General features: G+C 27.9%; 2 protein-coding genes across 6 annotated transcripts in view; both read left to right on the top strand.

The window, feature by feature from the left end:
- The first annotated feature begins 150 nt into the window (after positions 1-150).
- LOC113401366 (uncharacterized) lies at positions 151-12,760 on the top strand. Its single transcript, XM_026641259.2, has 14 exons — positions 151-579; positions 661-754; positions 1,567-1,765; positions 2,796-2,951; positions 3,032-3,264; positions 3,640-3,812; positions 4,728-4,825; positions 4,975-5,041; positions 6,888-7,124; positions 7,216-7,309; positions 9,152-9,350; positions 9,685-9,840; positions 9,917-10,149; positions 12,459-12,760. The coding sequence occupies exons 1-14, from the start codon at positions 352-354 to the stop codon at positions 12,725-12,727; spliced, it is 2,436 nt and encodes an 811-aa protein (XP_026497044.2). The 5' UTR covers positions 151-351; the 3' UTR covers positions 12,728-12,760.
- A 3,399-nt stretch (positions 12,761-16,159) lies between these two features.
- Positions 16,160-20,779, top strand: part of LOC113401309 (uncharacterized) — a 71,632-nt gene continuing 67,012 nt past the window's right edge. Inside the window, exon 1 of one of the 5 annotated variants that reach the window (XM_026641167.2) lies at positions 16,160-16,397. The gene's annotated coding sequence lies outside the window, so the exon portion shown is untranslated. Of the gene's footprint in view, positions 16,413-20,779 lie in introns of all 5 variants that reach the window. The other 4 variants (XM_026641184.2, XM_026641179.2, XM_026641173.2 and 1 more) reach the window with 4 other exon arrangements.

The raw sequence follows: 20,779 nt of genomic DNA, 5'->3' as shown, positions 1-20,779 counted from the left end.
AGTAACAGAGACTGAGCATTGAGAGAGGAGGAAGCGAGGAGGAGGAGGCATTACTGTCATAAAAACGATAATTTAACAATTCATATATTATCGTTTTTTTATTGGGGGCGAGCCTATCTAGTGGAAATATCAATAATTGTCAATTTTAGTAATTATATAGTTATCTGCGTTAGCATGATAGCATCAGTCAATCTTTTTTTAGTTTGTGCCAGTGGCTTTGTATTTTAATACGTAGGTCACTTTGTTTTGCTATACTGCATTATTCTTCTATTAATACATTTTATTTCGTGAATATTTTTTAATGTTAGGATTCAATTAGTTCCCTTATATTCAAGATAATAAAACTAAAAAATGCTTGTGTTAGCGTTTTTAATGTTTTCTCTTACTGTAACATTTGGTGAAAGAACGGTGAAGTATGCAGCTGTTATTTATCGACATGGTGATAGGACTCCTGTTAATCTTTACCCAACCGATCCCTGGCGAAATGAATCCTTCTGGCCTGTTAAATTTGGGCAACTTACGAATGTAGGCAAAAGACAACATTATGCTCTTGGAAAATGGCTAAGAAAACGATACTCGGTATGTTGTTTTAAAAATCATAATTTGAAGATATGGTATCGCAAGAATATTCTCTACTTATGTTTTTTATGTTCTTTTCAGCATGTAATTTCTGAAAAATTTGATCCTTCTGAAATATACATTAGATCAACAGATGTTGATCGCACACTAATGTCAGCTCAGGCCAATTTAGCGGGTGAGATACTACTAAACAATAGATGTATTTTAAGTAAAACAAGAACTTAATAAATTAGTGATTCCTACAAATATTTCAATGTATTTGTTTGCTATAAAACTGTTAACTACCAATTATATTGTATACAATACCTACTTATTATGTATGTAAATTAGTAAAAACTTGAGGTATTGTAATTTTCAAAGTAAAGTAGAGTAAAAAAACCCTGATAACATGCTAATGTCCACTATTCCTTTAAATAAGAATACTCTTCAAAATTTGAGCTGAAACTTATTCGATAATGGTGCTGCAGCAATAATAAGAGGATATATTTATCGCAATGTGACAAAATTTTATCGATCATTTGCAGGCTTCCAAAATCCTAAGATTGCCTTTGCCTGAGATGAATTACAAGAACAAAGTGTGCACATGAAAACCTTGCATTAATCAAATGAATCAATCTTTTTTTCTATATGAAAACAAAAAATGCTTAATTTTTGAAATAAAGTATCAACAATCACTTTAATCCTTGATTTGATCTCAATATCATGGAGTATAATTAATACACATTTTCTTTTCAACAAACCACCTGGGCTCTTTTGTATTTATAATTTACCAGAAGAGTGACTGTTGAGAGATAGCTCAGTTTTTAGATACATGAGAACTTTAATTGAAGATATCACATTCAAAACTGAACAAGCACCACTGAATTTGGAAATTCATAATTTGTTTTTATAATTCACCTTAAGCACCTGCAGTGAAGGAAAACATCTAATGTTTTTTGTTACCTATTTGTTTAATTATTCTTAATACTTTTATATGTTTTTTTTTAGGAATGTACCCTCCAACAGGAACTTCTATATGGGATACAGATTTAATTTGGCAGCCTATACCAGTTCACACAAGACCAGAAAAAGATGATGAAGTGTTGGCAATGAAAAAGAAATGTATGCGATATACAAAAGAGAAAGAAAAGTATATTCATTCAACACCTTATAAAGAAAGACTCAGTAAATATCAAGGATTAATGGAGTAAGTATTGTATTCATTTTCTTAAAAACTGACAATATCAAGTCAATGACTTCGAACTTTGCTTTTTAAATATTACTAACTAATGCCCTGCAGAATAATGTGTTGCAATGCCTCTTTAAATATTTTTGTGTAATTATCTGAAACAACTTGCGCTACAATATTCTTAAAACACAATTGCATACCAATTGTCATGGCGATGTAATTAATGATAAAGAAGTATATGTGCTGCAGCGATTTTGCATAGCGAGTTACAATAAAGTACAATAATAACCTTCACCATGAAAAAATACATAATTGAGAAAAACATTTTTCTATGTATATGTATATAGATAACACATTTTGTGTTACTTTTATTATAAGGTATGTAATAAAACATATATTTTTAATACAATATCTAATATTAAAATCATCATATTCATCACTTAACAAAAAATATTTTGTCATAAATTCATTTTTTTTCATATTATTCAAAGTTTATTAAAACCTTATTTTATTAATTTTTACTAAACAAGTTCCAGAATGACAATGGATAAAAGTTGACCCAAATGCTTTATGCCCTTCAGAATCACCCAAACTTTAGGGCTTATTTGAATCCAAAGACATATTGAGGTGCAGTCTTAATAAATAAAGTTATAGAGTTAGGGATGCAAGTTTAGTAATTTATTACTAATACATGATAGATAAGGAAATGGGTCTGATCTTATAGAACTGAGTGTCAAATTGTACTTTCTGATTGGAATCATTAATTCTCAAAACTATACTACTATTACATCTGATAATGAAATAAGATGTGGACAGAAACAAACACAGAAACTTGCTGTCAGTATATCTATCAAAATATTTCTGAAATTCATGTTCTAAATTAAAATAAAACAACACAAAAAACAATACAAAATTTGCAACTGTGTTAATCATAATAACACCATTTTCTTCTGTTTTGTAATAAGTATATAAAATTATTTAAAAACAGAAGGAAATATTTAAAGGAAACAGAAGTGTTTTCGTATCTTTTACATATATATTTTTTCAGTTATTTGACAGCCTATACTGGCAAGAAAATTAAGGACTACTTAGATATTAATGATGTTTATAATGTACTTTATATTGAAAGTTTATACAACTTTACTCTTCCAAATTGGACTCAATCTGTGTATCCAAACAAATTACGAGAACCAGCATGTTACAGGTAAGTAAAAAATATCTGGAAGAATTTATAAATTACTTTTTAAATAATAATATTAAAAATTCATATTCTGTTAATTCCAGTTTTGCAACAGCAACAGCAACACCACTGATGGCACGCCTAATGGTTGGGCCTTTACTGAAAGAGATAGTGACAAAAGCAAACACAGTAGTATTAAAAAAGAAACCTGATCCACTGAAGCTGTCAATATACAGTGCACATGACTTTCAGATTGGAAATATACTTTCTGCTATGGGGGTGTTTGATGGCAACTGCCCTGTTTATACTTCCACTATATTTTTTGAGCTCTTGCAAGGTAATAATGATCAATTATGATTTTACCATAATTCTGTAAATATATTATATTTCGAATCATATCAAATAGTATTAATATATTTTGTATGCCATGATAAGCATTTGGCTTAAAAAATAATACTAATGATACTTAATACCTTAAATATACATTTCATTTTTTAAATTTAAACTGTGTCATACTATTTACATAATATGCAGTATTATTGTATTTGATTTTTTTTTAAAATTTAAATTACAAACTAATACTCTTTCTAATATTATAAAGCTATAGTTTATACTACCTATATATGTATGTTATACAGCCCTACAACCAAGTACCAAATAACATAATAAAAATATTTTGCAACATAATAATACATAATTAATTTTATTTCAGATAACTCTACTATGGAGTATTTTATACAAATGTTGTATAGGAATTCAACTGAAATTGTCGAACCATATGTTCTGAACATACCACACTGTGGTGAAATTTGCTCATTTGAAAGATTTCTTAAATTGTATGATAATTTAATAACTGTTGATTGGAATTATGAATGTACGAAACAGGTAACTTTAAAGTCCGTTTTATATTATGCTTTATTCATAATCAACATCATGATATCTTACTTTCGTATTTTCAAGATTATTGTCTATAATAGATAAATTATATTCATAAAAAAAGTGTCTGATTAGAATCATAACTATATAGTAAAGGGCAAATGATGCTTATAATATAATGTGATTAAATAGGAATAATATTTGAAAAACTAAAAATAACCATCTTCTATTAACCCTAAGAAAATTAAGAATTTGCTATTAGTAAGTTCAATGCTATAATATATTGACCATCAAAAAATTTTAAAATTTCATAGTTTTAATCGTAGTTTTATAATTTACATCATCATATTATAAATTGACGCTTATTGCTGCACTTGAAGATGTTTAACGGCCACACATGGTACTCCTTAGCTTTATCGGTTTTAGTAAGTTTCCTCTCGGTTTTAGTTAAAGGATCATAAGCATCTTATAATGATAATTAATAAATTATGATTTCACATCTATCTTAGATATCTACCATATGTGTGGCATAGAAAAAACTATGGGTTGTTTCATAAATTTTTACAATATGCTGCATTGATTTCCACAACACAAGGCTAAGATATTGGTGTGGTAGCCCTTATTTAATGAATCTTTCTAAGTGCAGCAATGAGATATATGTATGTTTAGTATAGATTTAATGCTAATTAATTAAACACTCATTAGGACTAATTTAAAGAACCTTTCGAAATGTGTTAGTTATACTTTCTTATTTATATTTTAGTTAAGACATTGTAAATATATAGTTACTGTTAAGATTATACACTTATTAATCATACTTACCATTTTCTTTAGTTTATTAATTATTTTTTGTATAAATAATAATTGTAAGTTAACTATATTTTTATGCATTATATAATTTTCAATTTCAATTGTGTTTCGCAGATATCACCCTTGATAGGAGCGTGTTTTTTTTTGGGATTATTTGCTTTTATATATGTAGTTCACAAAATACATTTTTCAACAATAACTACAAAACGAAGGTAATTTTTTCCTTTTTTTTTTTTATTTATATATATTAATATTTTATTTTCATTCATCTATTTATAACTGCTACTAATTATATTAAAATTTAGATGAGAACATAATGTCAATTTTATAAATATATATTTTTTTCTTTTGTGTCTTCTAGAGTTCAATTTGCATACACAAGTGTATACAACTGTACAGCACCCGTACCCGAGAAAAATAATGAAATGTAACCTTAGTATAAGTTCACTGGAAGTTTACTATTGTATGTGTGTCTATTGTATGTTCTGTGTTAATTTTGTACTTACCTTAATAGCATTCATAGAAGACTATTAAAATGAAACCTAAGCTGTAATTTTAATAAAGACATAATATTTTAAATATTGAAAGCCTAAAAAGAAGGTCATCAATTATCAATATTGGACTCAATGAGGAAACTCTGGTCATTATTTTGTAAATCTTTAGATAAGTATATATTTTGTTAGTTAAGATATTTTTTTATTATTTTTTTTAAATGAGGCGTATAATTTTTCTCATGAAAAAAGACTGACTAAATTGTAAAATCCAGTGTTGCATCTGGTAAATTAAAAGTTGTCATCTTATTTAAAAAAAAAGGCTTAATATTTTTGCCGTACGGAAGCTATCGAACTATATATATTTACTATTACAACATGAACTAAATCAATATTGTATGTAAAAGATAAATAATGTCATATAGGTACTCATAAGAAAACTAAGCAGTGACTTTGTTTGTAATTAATATACACAATTACAAGAATATAAAATCGTATTCTGATTGTGCCTTTTATTTCGCGCCGCTTATTCTTTTTTTTATTTTTATTTCTTTTATTTATATTATTATTGATTTAAAACCCCCTGTTTCTAGGTTTACAATACGATCTACATTTTTCATTAAATTTGACCAATTAAATTAAGTAATTTGTGTTTAATTTTCCCATGAAAAAAATACGAGGGTCATTGTTAATACGATATTACCGAAATCGACATTATAAGATTTACTTATGTCCAAAAATCATTACATAAAATTTTATCAGTGTTGTCAGTGGCGTAGCTAGATGAATAAGGGCTTCGGCGCGACATTGAATGGAGAAAAATATCAGACATGTTATTAATCTTTTATCAGTCCTTAATTAAATGGATATCATAGGTACACGATAAGATTACGTGAAAGAAAGTTGTAAACTTTCTTTCATGTAAACAAAATAACAATTTTTACCAATACCAAAAAAATATTAAGATATTGATAAACACAAGAATTAATGATAAATGTGGGAGTCGGTCTGGCCTCATTATTTCTCAATGAAAATGATAAAAGTATATTATATATTCATGTTCGCATTTAATGGTCTGGAGGTCCATAGGAGGTCCATAATTATTTTACAAATACATTGAACAATTGTTTTCAGATAACATAATTGTGCACATAAATAGAATAAGATTTATCTTGTATTTTATTTCTTACAAATATTATGTTTATGTTATTTATTCCTGAATATTTTAAAGTTTAAAAAAAATCTTGTGAACCTCTCTTTTTCCGGATCCCCTAAACCCGGCTCTGTTAATAGCACACTATTTAATCATAAATGTCTTACATTTATGATTAAATAGTTTTATTTAAAAAGAATAATAGAAGTTAGTTCTTCTATTTTTCAAAACATTACTGTATTTCTACTGGCTATTTCTTGAAATATACTTTAATTTTTTTTACTTCTGTATTTTTGGATGGCAATACTGTAATATCGTTATTCGTTACTGCGCAGTTGCGCACTTGTGCGCACTCAGCAGTCAGCACTGCGTGCGCAGTTCGATTCGAGCATAGAAGCGTCAATAACTAATTGCAAATATTAATAACCCTTTGTCTGAGTAATTACTAATAGGCTGCATTAAGCTGATGCGTTAGGCGTTTGCGTTAGCATTAAAATCAGTCATTTGAATTATCGTTTGTTGAATTACATTTGTCATAAACACTTGCTTTTATTTTATTGCATTATTTTTATATTAATATTTGGTAAATATTTTTTAAATAAATTGTTCACCAATCTCAGATTTTAAATAAAAGTAATGATGCTTGTACTAGCGATTTTAATGTTTTCCCTTACTGTAACTTTTGGTGAAAAAACGGTGAAGTATGCAGCCGTTATTTATCGACATGGCGAAAGAACTCCTGCTAATCTTTATCCAACCGATCCCTGGCAAAATGAATCCCTCTGGCCTGTTAAATTTGGGCAACTTACTAATGTAGGCAAAAGACAACATTATGCTCTTGGAAAGTGGCTAAGAAAACGATACTCGGTAAGATTTTTTATGGTGGTATATCAACCACAATGTGAAGATGTGGTATCGTAAGAATTTGTTGAACTTATTGTATCTTTGTTGTTTTCAGCACTTAATCTCTGAAAAATTTGATTCCTCCGAAATATATGTAAGATCCACAGATGTTGATCGCACTCTCATATCAGCTCAGGCCAATTTAGCAGGTGAGATACTACTAAACAATAGATGTTTTTTTATGTCATAAGTAGGACTGACAAATTGACCACCACACTGTAAGTGGTATATAATCCATGCACCAACCTTGGGACTAAGATGTTATATACCATGTGCCTTTAGTTACACTGACTTACTCTTCAAACTGAAAAATAACAATATTAACTATTGCTTTTTGGCAGTAGAATGTATGATGAATGTGTGGTACATACCACAATGAGCTAGCACAAAGGCCTACCACCAAGTAAATATTTAAATGTTAATTTGATATATATTACTAAATTAATGATTTTATTTACTACTAATTATTAAAGTTACTACAACTGCAATGTATGATATTAATTTTTATTAAAATAAATTTCATCATATAAATCTAACTACTATACTACTATACTGTCATCATCATCATCCTCCTGCCCTTATCCCAACTCTACTTGGGGTTGGCGCAGCATGTCTTCTTCTTCCATACTTCTCTGTCGGACGTCATCTCACTTGTAACATTCTTTCTAACCATATCGTCTTTCACACAATCCATCCATCGTTTCTTGGGTCTTCCCCTACCTCTATATCCATCCACATCCATTTTCAAAACCTTTCTCACAACATGGTCCTCATTCCTCCGCATAACATGCCCATACCAAGACAGCCGGTTTCCGGATAGCTTCTCGGTTACCGGTGCCACTTTCAAACTTCCTCTTATGTACTCATTTCTTACTCTATCCATTCGCGTAACACCACACATTCCTCTCAGCATTCTCATCTCCGCCACATGCAATTGTCTTTCAGTCATCCCTTTTATAGCCCAAAGTATACAACTGTATACTCTATTTATTCTTAGTATGTACATTAGTAACATGATTGAATTGGTGTGATTTTTAAATTAGTGTAAAGGCAGTTAATGTAATACTCCTCAGACCCTTACTCTTCTTAGACTCCTCGAGAGAAGGTTAAGAATTTATTCCACTACATTCCTCTCATAACGGTAAGAAGGATATAAATTCTGCTACATAGTGACACATATGTGTTACTATGTAGGAGAATTTAATCTATCACATGCAGGTTTTCCTACTATTCTTCATCCTGATTTTGATATGAATTATTAGCACACATTACACATGAAAACTTGATTTAAAATGAGATCTTGGAGTAATATGGACATGTTCTCTTCCAAGAGAAGGGGTATAATTTAAAAAGTCACAAAGCAGATTGCTATCTGACTTTATAAATTATTCTATAATAGTTACTTTTGAATAGAGTTTCTCAGTGCTTGGATAGAATCTTGAAAGAAGGTAGGTCTAGGTTCGAACATTGTGTTTTTAATTCATCTTATGTGCCACAGTGAAGAAATACATTATGAACAAAATCTGTATATGTCTGATGAAATTCAGCCACAAGTATCTATCATTTATTCATTTTCTAATTTTTACATCCAGTGCTACATTATTTTTAGCATAAACTAGCAGTACCACCTGTATAATGAGGCTTTCTTAGCACTCTAATAGCTTATCAGTCCAATAGTTCATAGAGGTTCACAGTTTTAAAAGACAGCATAATACTGGATAGAGAAATTTGACACTATGAGGAAGCTATTTTACTTCACCATTGTACCAACTTTACAAAACACCTAGTTATTAGTATTGATTCAACATTAATATTAAAACACCATTGGGTATCTATAAATCTTCATTGAAGTTTTGTGGTGTAATAAGTACAAAACGTTGGGACAGAAACCCTTAGCCCAGTAGTGGGACATTTACAACTTTTAAAATGTTTGATAAGCACTTTTAGTTTATTATCAGTTATAATAATTTCATATGATTTTTCTTTTATAGGAATGTACCCCCCATCAGGTACTTCTATATGGGATACAGATTTAATTTGGCAGCCTATACCTGTACACACAATACCAGAAAAAGACGATGGAGTGTTGGCAATGAAAAAAACGTGTCTACATTATACTAGAGAGAAAAATGAGTATATTCATTCAACACCTTATAAAGAAAGATTAAGTCAATATCAAGAACTAATGGAGTAAGTATTGCATTAGTGTATAATGGGGTAAATGTGTGGTTAAAATATGGGAACATTCAGTCAGTGTATAATGTGTTCATATAATTTAATTGGATAAAGAAGTCAAACATGAGATATAGAAATTGTGATTTTTTTGATATACATAACTGTATTACTTATTTCCAGACTGAAATGCTAATCAATGTCAATTAAAACATGTAGGTTACTTTTTATTTTAACCACCTACATTTGCTCTCTTCTCACACACAAGCTGCAGACGGCAATTAATTGTTTTTACAAAAAACATTAGAAAACAAAAATATAGTACTATCTGTTTATATTCCTTTTTTTTCAGTTATTTGACAGCCTATACTGGCAAGAAAATTAATGACTATTTAGATATTAATTATGTTTATAATGTACTCTTCATTGAAAGTTTATACAACTTTACTCTTCCAAATTGGACTCAATCTGTGTATCCAGACAAATTACGAGAACCAGCATGTTACAGGTAAATAAAAAACATGTGCAAGAATATGTAAATGTCATATTTAATAGATTAAATATACATATTCTATTGATTTCAGTTTTGCAACAGCCACAGCTACACCACTGATGGCACGTTTAATGGTTGGACCTTTGCTGAAGGAGATAACGACAGAAGCAAACACAGTGGTATTAAAAAAGAAACCTGATCCACTGAAGCTGTCAATATACAGTGCACATGACTTTCAGATTGGAAATATACTTTCTGCTATGGGGGTGTTTGATGGCAACTGCCCTGTTTATACTTCCACTATATTTTTTGAGCTCTTGCAAGGTAATAATGATCAATTATTATTTGTTTTATTAACTCCATAAAAATATTTATGTTCCAATCATATTATATAAACAATATTTAGTGTGCAATGATTAAAATTGGGCTTAGAGAAAGCAATACTAAGAATATAATAACAGGTACAGATATTGCTCAATCCAAATTGACTCTGTTATCTAAGTACAAGATATATTGCATGATTTTTTTTTTAATATTTTGTGTTCATCACTTTCTGGGTTGTATTGTATTAGGTACACAAATTTTAATGTATAACCGACCTCAATTTATTCAAGTAATACTAAAAACACAATAAGGTAGAAGGTTTAAAATCAATATAAATTTCTGTTTAACATATGAGTCAAAAGTCTAGCAGACATTTAAATGTCTTATCAAAGGAAATATCATCTTTTGCATAAAGGTTAGCATCATATTACTGTATTTTCAATTCTGAAGATCAAAGATGTGTGAATAACAGATAAGAAATTTGCCAAATTATTAAATTAAGAAAATATGCTTGCAGCTTAATAGTTATAATTACTTAGTTGGATATAGACCAACAAGGAGAAGGAGCTCACAAGGTGTCACAGCTGTTAAATGTGACTGGGTAAACAGTTGATCGTTAGATTCAAAGATTCAGTGCTGAAGATGATCTTGGGGGACCAATGGCGAAACAACCAAGCTCTATCAGAATAGCAATGTTCGATCTTGGAATGGTAAATTAATGGGTGGCATTCCATATATATAGGACAGTTTGAGGCCCATCCTTTCACGGAGGCACTAAGAATTGTGTCACAAATTGCCTATGAAAATTATTGCCTCAACAAAAAATCTTCCTCTTCAAGAAAATATTTGAATTATGACTTGATGATTGTGGTTTTTATTGAAAAAAAGATAATTCCATGTTGCCAAACTGGTATATTAAACTAGTAATGGATTAACAAGATGCGAATGCAAAAACTCATATAGACAGGATTTTTTTTAACAGGGATTAAAGAATTTATTAGTTTACCGCCCAGAATAATCAAGATAGCTGTGTTTACGATGTATTATAAAAATCTATTGGATGAGTGTGTTTCGAACCTGCAAAATGTATAGTCCAGAACAAAAAGATCCTATAATTGTGTTTTTTCATAACAATGCAGTGTGACACATACTGCAAGTATCATGAGTATGGCCTGCATTTTAAAGCTAATCGAAAATGTATGAGGCTTAAAGGGGAAAAATGGAACAATCAATGAAAGAACTGGAGATTGGAGAAGTTCTTATAGATAAATATATACATATAAGATATGAGCATTTAAGTTATAAGAAACAATGGTGGATGTACGTAATTTTAAAGGGAAAATCAGTAAATATGATTTCATTTCTTTTCGTTCTTTTTTGTTCATTGATACATTTTTATTAAAAAAATTAGATATTTAAAAGTTATCTTTGTTTTGTTTCTTTTTTGTATATAATAAAAAAAAATCTTCAAACAGATGGCTTTTTAATTACATTAATGTATCCTATGTAATCTAAATTATTAATATTGAGTATATTGTTTATCAATAATTTTTTTTTATTTGTGTATTAAAATCGTTATGTCAAAAAAGTATAGACAATAGATAGCAAAAGAGAGCCGGTCTTTCTCATTTATTTCGGTCGAAGTTGAATGTCACTTTTCTGCCCACACGATATCTGCTGTCCCTGATAACGTCACCGTCGATCAACGTCATGAGTTGTTATATCAACATTACGATGTTATTATGTAATATCTATATAAATAAGTTTGGTGAAGTTTCCAAACTAAAGTTGGCGACTACTATCATTACTAACAAAACAAAATACCAAAACTTTAGTACTAGGTACTAATACAATACAACTTGAATTGTTAATTATTTTTTCTTTCATTTTATTTTATCAATTTGTACCTCCGCTATGTAACTAGCTTTCTGAAAGTTACATATTGTATAGTTTATATTGTGATATTAATATATGCTTAAAAACAAATGCGATATACTGAGAAAGCAATCTACTTTAAAATTATCTTGTACTAGTAGTGTATCAATAAACTTCCAAATAGCGGTAAATTGTCTGAACCGACAATACGATCATAGTTAGCAGAATGATAAATATACCTAAACATCAAACAAACTGACATAAGCAAATTGCTGATTGAAATAAATCTAAAAGTTCATATGAAACTAAGAAAATGTAGCAATATATTTCTTAAGATATTAAATATGTAATAGCCATCAAACTGAAATTCAGGATGAAAAAAAAAGTGTACATTTAAGCAAGTTAATTAAAAACATTTAATTTTTTTTTTTCAGATGACTCTACTTTGGAATATTTTATACAAATGTTGTATAGGAATTCAACTGAAATTGTAGAACCATATGTTCTGAACATACCTTCCTGTGGCAAAATTTGCCCTTTCGACAGGTTTCTTGAGTTGTATGATAATTTAATAAGTGTTGAATGGGATTATGAATGTAAAGCACAGGTAACTTTAAAGTTCCTTATTTATCATACTTTATTTATAATCAATATCACTTTAATTTTGTATCGTTATTTCAATATTGTTGTCTTTGATTGTTAAAAAATATGCATAAAAGAGATAAAAATGTCTGATTAGAATCATAAATATATGGTAAGGGAAAAACAATGCACATCATATATTGTAATAAGAAAAAATAATCTTAATATTGTATTATTAACCCTAAGAAAATACTTACTGTAAGTATGAAGTAGTATACATGCTTAAATATAATATCTTATCAATCGTACATTTTTAAAAACTACACATTTTGAATGGTAGATATTTATCATCAAGTAAATTAACAATTAAATTATATAACAATTCTTTTGTAATTTAAAGATGATATCTTAAATATAATTTTTTTTTTTAATAATTAAATTAAACGCACTATTTTCTTTGTGTATATTTGTACCGATAAACATCTTATAAGACCACTGGAAGTTTACTATTGTATGTCTAGTGTATACTCTTTGTTAATTTTGTGTTTGTAGGTACTTACTTTAATAGTATTTACAGAATACTATTAAAATGAAACTGAAGGCTGTAATTATAATAAAGACACAATGTCTTGTTTAAAAATTGTTCAAAAAGTAGCATCATAATTGATAAATATGAGGCAAGTCTGGTCATTACTTTATATAAATTTAAATATATTTTGTTTGTTTGTTAAAATAAGTTTTTTTTTTAATTATATTTTGCAAAAATTGAGGGTTATATATAATTTTTCCCTTTGGAAAAAAGACTGATTAAATTGTAAAATCCAGAATTGATTCTGGTCATTTACTACCTACATTATTTATAAATTATATTAATTAAGTTACTTTATGGAGTTATTATAATATATGTATATTGTACGATTAAAATTAAGACAAGTTTGTTTAGATTTATTTTGCATTTAATCTCAGATTATAAAATAAAAAAACAATATAAAAGCAGATAGAGCGCGTGGAACAAATATACTCTATTTATTTTTTACAACAATATGTAACTTGTAAAAAATAATACCGTATTTTACAAAAAATACAGGTCAGTACCTGTCTAAAAATAATCCATTGAATATTTGTACACATAAGGCGACATATTTGTATATAAACTGACAGCAATTGCTATATAATGACCACAACATATTTCATTTTTCATACTACTTGTATATTGCTTTAGTGGCAGCATTTTAATGATCCGCTCCCTCCATCTGCTCTATTTTATTTTCTAAGAATACAACAGACCAGATCAAAAATTGATCATAATATTTATAAAAATAAATTGTAGATATAGACACTTTAAAAATACTGTTAGTAAAAATAATTAGGTGGTTCAGCGGTTACCTACTATCACATTTTATGTTTATTCATTATGGTAATATTAATTTAATTATTTTTACTTTTTATGATTAACATTAAGGACTTAAATACGCATTAAATACAAATCATAATTTAAATGGTACTGCACAAATCATGTCCGCGTGGCGGTGGAAATACGCCCTGCTGACAAGGATGCTAGTAGCATTTCCTCGTTAAATATAGTTAATATAATATCATCGATATCGCTCATATAAGATTTCATTAGTCGACAGACTTGCGTAATGTAAATTGATATTTTTAGAGTCTGTTTACTGTCTGTCCGTCTGTAGGTAGTAGTTTTCGAAAAAAATAAAGGACATACCTATATTATTTGTCCACAATCTACCAAATATTAATGTTATCGATGTGTCTGGAATGTGTGTATGTAGGTATTAAGACATCTTGTTATCGATACTAAAGATCATCTTGCATTCCTAATATTTTATGATTACATATGTATTCTAATAGCTTCGGGCCTTATTCTTTCTTATTCCTAGTTCTTATTTGTTTATTATTTGCGATTTCATAAATTGGTGTTATATATTTTTAATTTACTATTTGTGATACTAATATTATTATATTTTTACTCTTTGTTAATCATATATGATAATTTACTATATTGATTTAATTTTTTTAACTGTTTATCATAATAAAAGAAAATAAAAATAAAACTATGCAGTAACTTTGTGGTGAATTTACACATGAATAGAAAAAGTAAGTATTCTTGTTAACCCTTTTATTTCGGCCATGTACTGTTCATTAATGATTTAAAAAAATCATCTTTGTAAGTATACAAGTAGACAATCTGTCAAATTTTTGGTTTCTTTTGACCAAATACAAATAAAATACCGATAAAATGTGGAGACCCGATTATAACTATAAAAGAAAAGCTCACATATCTTCTATCTTATGTTACTAATATTGTAAATGCGAAAGTTTGGATGGATCGATGTATCTTACTTAATCATGCCAGAACGACTGAACGGTTCTGGATGAAATTTGGCACAGTCAGGAATAACACATACCTATGTTAATTTTTATCCTGAAGATATCGTTACCGTGGGATAGATTTATTGGTCTGAAATTGACCTATTGTCCAAGCGACGCTTCATTTAGTCATTAGTCGCTTGTCTCTTTGCAGCAGTCTAATGAGTTACATATTATAATTGTATTTTTTTTAAATGCCTAGTCTTTCTGATGTTGTTTGTAAAAATAGGAAAATCACCAAAAATATTAAGACAAGTGATGCTTATTATAACCAGTAAATAAGCCATTACATTTCTGTGTCGTTAGTTATTTCCAACAGTATGTATTAATTTACATTCAAGTCCATTTATTTTTTTAATTTGCATACTAACATAAAAAAAACTTATTAAATATATATACCATTTTATTAATTGCTACTATATTATTACGTTTCATCTATAGTAATATCATAAATGCGAAAGTTATTCTGCCTGTTACTGTTTCACGGCCAAACCACTGAACCGAATTTGATGAAATTTGGGATGAAGAAAGGTTAAACTCTTTTTCTCAGGAAAGGTTAAACTCGTTATTTTTTCATTCCTAACACTTGACGACCAACCTCTAAAACGAAACCGTGGGCGATATCTACTTAATATTACTAAAAAAAATGAAATAATCGACAGTGACAAATCGATACCCGTTTTAGTTTTGTCGGTTTGTCAGAGCTGGAAAACCTTATAATTTCAGATTAAATAAGCTAAAATGATGTAACTCTTTTCTATAACTTATTCTTTAACTTTCAGTTCTATCTTTTTAACGCTGGAGCTGGTGGCACATAAAATATTCGCATTCCGTTTCACGCAAGAAAATTAGGTTTACACAATTAGTAACATGATTTTTTCGAGAATTAATTTAATTAAATTTACTTAAAGTTATCTCATATGATGACAATAAGTTAAATTAGTAAATGTTAAAATCGAATACGTAGTAATTTCTTATAATAACTTAGTTTTATAAAGATATATTGTTCTACCCTTTTCCAAATTATAATAAATAATTTCATATACAATTATGAAGTATTACAATGTAAAATAAAAAGAAATAAATATTATATTATTAAAATAAATTTAAAAAGAAGTCGCATTAAAATCTTTTAAAAGATAAAATAGAATTATCACGTCACAGTGACTAAAATCAAACGTCACATCATAACTCAAGTCAAATCACAAAATATAATCACAATTGTCAAGTGAAATGAATCGTTTTGAAGTAGTGACTGTTTTACCCATATTTTAATTTTATTGTTGTACACATCAAACTGTCATACAAGTTTAAAATATTTTTATATAGTGAGTGAAAAAGTGGTCAACCAGTTAATGTGCATCCGTGTCTTAAATTTTGTGATTGATGTTGATGTTTTTATGGTTTGTTCTTCAATGGTCATGTCTCCTTCGTTAATATTTTAATCCCAACCACTTTATAGGTCTAGTAGTTCGTATGACTTTAATACCTAAATTTGTGCAAATATTGAAATAGTTAACTTGTTACATAGATAATTCAATTCGTCATCGCGAATTTCTCTCAATTAAATCCTTAAGTTTTCATTAAAATATTATGACAATGAATAGGTACATAAAAATACGCTTCTAATGATTCAATATTATTTAAATTTTTTATCCATTTTTTAAAGTAATTAGAAATACAATCTCATTACAATTATGTAATATTTTTTAACATTTATTTTCAAAACATACATAAAATTGTTTAAATCAATTATAACATTGCTGTCAAATCAAATCAATGTTCTGTATAAAAACCTAAAATCTTGTTTTTAATCATGACATTTGGTAAAAGGCTTTAATTTTTAAATACAATATACAGTAATATACTACTACCTTCAATTAATAAAATAATTAAGAAGTTTCATTCTCTGTAATGAAGTAAGTTAATGATTTTAATAACTAGCTTAGACCTAAGCTCAAAAGAAAGCAGTGATTGCTAAATGTAACACCAGGTGGCAAGAGGGCCAAAAATAAGACAGGTTTTTATAGATGTGCGAGGGTCAAGGCTATGGTAATGACAATGGCATGTAGTAGGGAGCCATAAAGTAATAGAAGCCAATTATTCTACACTGTGTGAGGTTTGCAGTTAGGGTTTTTAAATATTAAAACTGACTAGCATTAATATAGGTGAAGGTAAGTTGTTAAAATGTAAATTTTATTAAAAACTTAAACAGAGTTATTGTAAAATGACATCAAATAAATTTACTTAGTATCATAAACTGATTAGTTTAATTTTTGTGAATACATGCATACTTATGTTTTTGTATAATATGATAATAAAAAGTGTTGCAAATGTGTGTAATTATATAAATCTAGATAAACTTTTTGCTCATAATATATAATGAGAGGGTTTACAAAGTATATGGCTTAGTGGTCATCGATTATCACCATAATCCCTGACATAAAATATTTAATATATATACTATATGAGTAGTAAATGATTTAAATTAAAAATTAATAAGTTAAGTTATATAGGCCATATAAGGGAGTTATATATGCTAGAATTTTGATATTTATCTATTATTTTTGAAGTATATTATGTCTGTTTGATTACTAAATTATTTCATTCGAGGAACTAGGATAGACATTATTTACTAACATAACTAATATTGCATAATTATTTATAACTAAAATGGTTAGGTTTTGATATTTTAAAATTGTAGTCTAGTTTTTTCGTATCATATACTCATTTAAAAAAGACTGATTAGTTGTTTACTTCTTTCATTACTTTACCACATACTACTCAAGAAAATGGAGCTTTTATATGTGTAAATCACATATAAAATGAAATTACATATATTATCATACAAGATAGCATATTCAAAAATAGATTTTCATTAAAATAAAAATATGTCACATAATTATTATAAATTTCATAAAATGAAATAAAATAGTTGTCTTCTTTTAGATTCAAGTTAAAAAATACTTTTTTAATATTTTGATCAGCAGTTATAGTAACATATTATAAGGTTTATTGAGGTTAAAACTTGGTTTCTATAATGTATTCAATATATGCAAATATTTAATATAGCAAGTATAAGGCTGCAACAGAAAAGTTATCAAGAAATCTAATAGCTGTGGTTGTTTAATATATATTGATTTCTATTTGTCAGGTCTACCCCAAAGAAGTGTATTGTATATAGTTTTTAAAATGTTGTGTCTCAATATGAACACTTTCTACAAAGATGAAGTCCATTTTATTCATTAATTTTCTTGTAGTTATTTCTCTCCTACAGTCAGATGGCTGAGATATGAATCATAAGCCACTAGATTAATAGAATGCCATGTTATTTAATTTTTTACACAAATATTGATAAAAAAAAAATTATTCTGTAACTTCAATATTTTTTTAATAACTTGTCAAACTGTTTATCTCAAACTTTGCCTTGATTAATAAGCTTCAATACTATATATTTCCATAGCTTTAATATGTACATATGGAAGCGGGTTGTACCTTTATTCACTACTCTATCTATTGAATAATGTCTGTCCCACATCTCCAACATAGAGATTAGTGCTTAGATCAATATATAAATAGGCAAACAGTTCTGTACCTTTTCTTCGTATTCTCATCAATGTAATGATTGCTTTTATTCACATGCGTTAGTGCTTATTGTGCATAATCAATAAGAAAAATGAAAATAATATTTAAAACATATAGTATATATATTCGAAACATACAAATTCATAATGTTTTACTCAAAATTTAGTTGACCATAAAAAAATAATTATAAAAAATCTACTAATTACGGTTTAAAAAATATTCAGTGTATAACTCATAACTTGGATTTCCTATATTTAGGTAAAGATCTAAGAAGTTCCTGTATGTTAATTTTCTTTATGTGAAGATATCGGTTTTGATTTTAAGTTTCTTAGTTTGCAATAAACAGGACACAAATATGATTTGAAAATAAAACGTTTTATAAAAGAAAAAAATTAATATGTGTGCATATTTGAAAATGTGGGTAGTAGTACTATACTGTATAGAGAGATGTAAAATGTGTATTTCCGTATTATAACATTTCACAAAATACCATACGTTACGAATATACAATATACCAATATAGACCGTACAATTTGAAAGTGGTAAATTATTTTAATAAAATATCAGTGTTATCGAAATAATGTTATCATATAGTAATTGATATACTTATATCACGTAAAGATATCTGATTATGAGTTACACTTAATTATAATCTTTTCCGTATTCAGAGACGTTAAGAAATCTTATTGAGTAATGTAACAAGTGATTGAATTGATATTGGGCTCATGTAAATCTATTTACGAACGACTATCCAACTATTTATGGAAAGTGATGTCATCGATGTTTTGGCAGTATGTTTCTATGTACTGCTACTATACAGAATTTACCTAAATCACTAGCGATCGATTTGCTTTATAAATTATCATAGTAATATGTACAACATTGATAGCAAAGAAAATATTAAATAATTACGTAATATTAAAATTTTGTGGGTATCTATACTATATAAATAACATTCATAAATGTTCTGTAGCAATATATTGTGCATTAAAAAAAATGTTTTCCAATTAGTTTGTTGTATTTTAAACATAATATTTATTCGTAGGATTTTCCATTTACAATTATTATATTAGAATCATAAAATAATTTACATGACTTGATCTTACGAATCCATTAATACAAGGATGAAGGATTTAAACATTTATTCTTGACAAATTGAGATTAATTGAGTTTTTTTTTTTATTTCAAATTATTTTTTAGATCGACCATTCGTAACCTAGTCAGCCTAGGTATTTTAAGTAAGGTTAGGGTATATGAGACTTTTATTCTTATAAAATGTATTTATGTTATTGCATAAAATTAATCATCGTTAAGACAAACGCTACTCAATTTTAATTTTAGATCTAATTAAGAGACATCAGAGATAACGCTTACAATTTTTGCTAATATAAAAATTGTAACTTGTAAATAATTTCGGAAAACACGTAACGAGTCTAATTGAGTTATTTTAAATATGTATAAACGAGAACGCGTGATGTAAATGATGTCTTCACTTCGTTTAATTTGTGATATGTTTATTACAATCTACGATAAACAACTTGACCTATTCTCATTAAGTGTGTATCGGTATGCGTCGTGCAGATGTTTGTTTGTCAGTCGACAATAGTACCGACCGTTGCCGATAAAACCGTCCTTGCTAATTTACCATTCATTAATCTTAAGTGTACTATTCTGGTCACTGTTAGAATTAATAGTCAATAGACGATTACGAAATGTGAAGATGAAATATGTATATAACGAATGGTACGGTATAAATGGTAACACTGGTCGTGCACATTTGATGACACATATATATATTTGTACTTAAGTGTTAAGTAGTTATTAAACTAGGACTCATTTTAATATTGTTGGACAATCTCGTTATTTCCGTCGCCGGTCTTATCTCATGAATATGTATTAAATATTAACATACACGTAATATAGTAATGTTTCAGTTGTTATGGGTCACGCATGTCGTATCATGTGACGTTAGTTCGACCTTTGTGGGATACGTTTTTCGATAATCGATTTTATTTATTAAAATAAATGTAATGTAGCTTAAAAAATCATACCGAAACCCACATATTGATTTTTTTTAAAATACACGTCGATAATTTATATTTAAATATTAAATTTCTTGATAACGACAGACTATCGAAACTAAGGTTTTATAAACAATTCGAATCATATTATCAAATTTTTTGTACAATGCCTATTTATG

The sequence above is a fragment of the Vanessa tameamea genome, chromosome Z (genome assembly GCF_037043105.1).
Source record: "Vanessa tameamea isolate UH-Manoa-2023 chromosome Z, ilVanTame1 primary haplotype, whole genome shotgun sequence".
NCBI classification, from domain to species: domain Eukaryota; kingdom Metazoa; phylum Arthropoda; class Insecta; order Lepidoptera; family Nymphalidae; genus Vanessa; species Vanessa tameamea.
This window is presented reverse-complemented; position numbering and strand designations above follow the sequence as displayed.

Coding starts and splice junctions, on each gene's coding strand:
- LOC113401366 (XM_026641259.2), top strand. CDS start 352: ATGCTTGTGTTAGCGTTTTTAATGTTTTCTCTTACTGTAACATTTGGT. Junction 3,265..3,639: donor ATTTTTTGAGCTCTTGCAAG/GTAATAATGATC, acceptor ATTTTATTTCAG/ATAACTCTACTATGGAGTAT. Junction 9,841..9,916: donor CGAGAACCAGCATGTTACAG/GTAAATAAAAAA, acceptor TATTGATTTCAG/TTTTGCAACAGCCACAGCTA.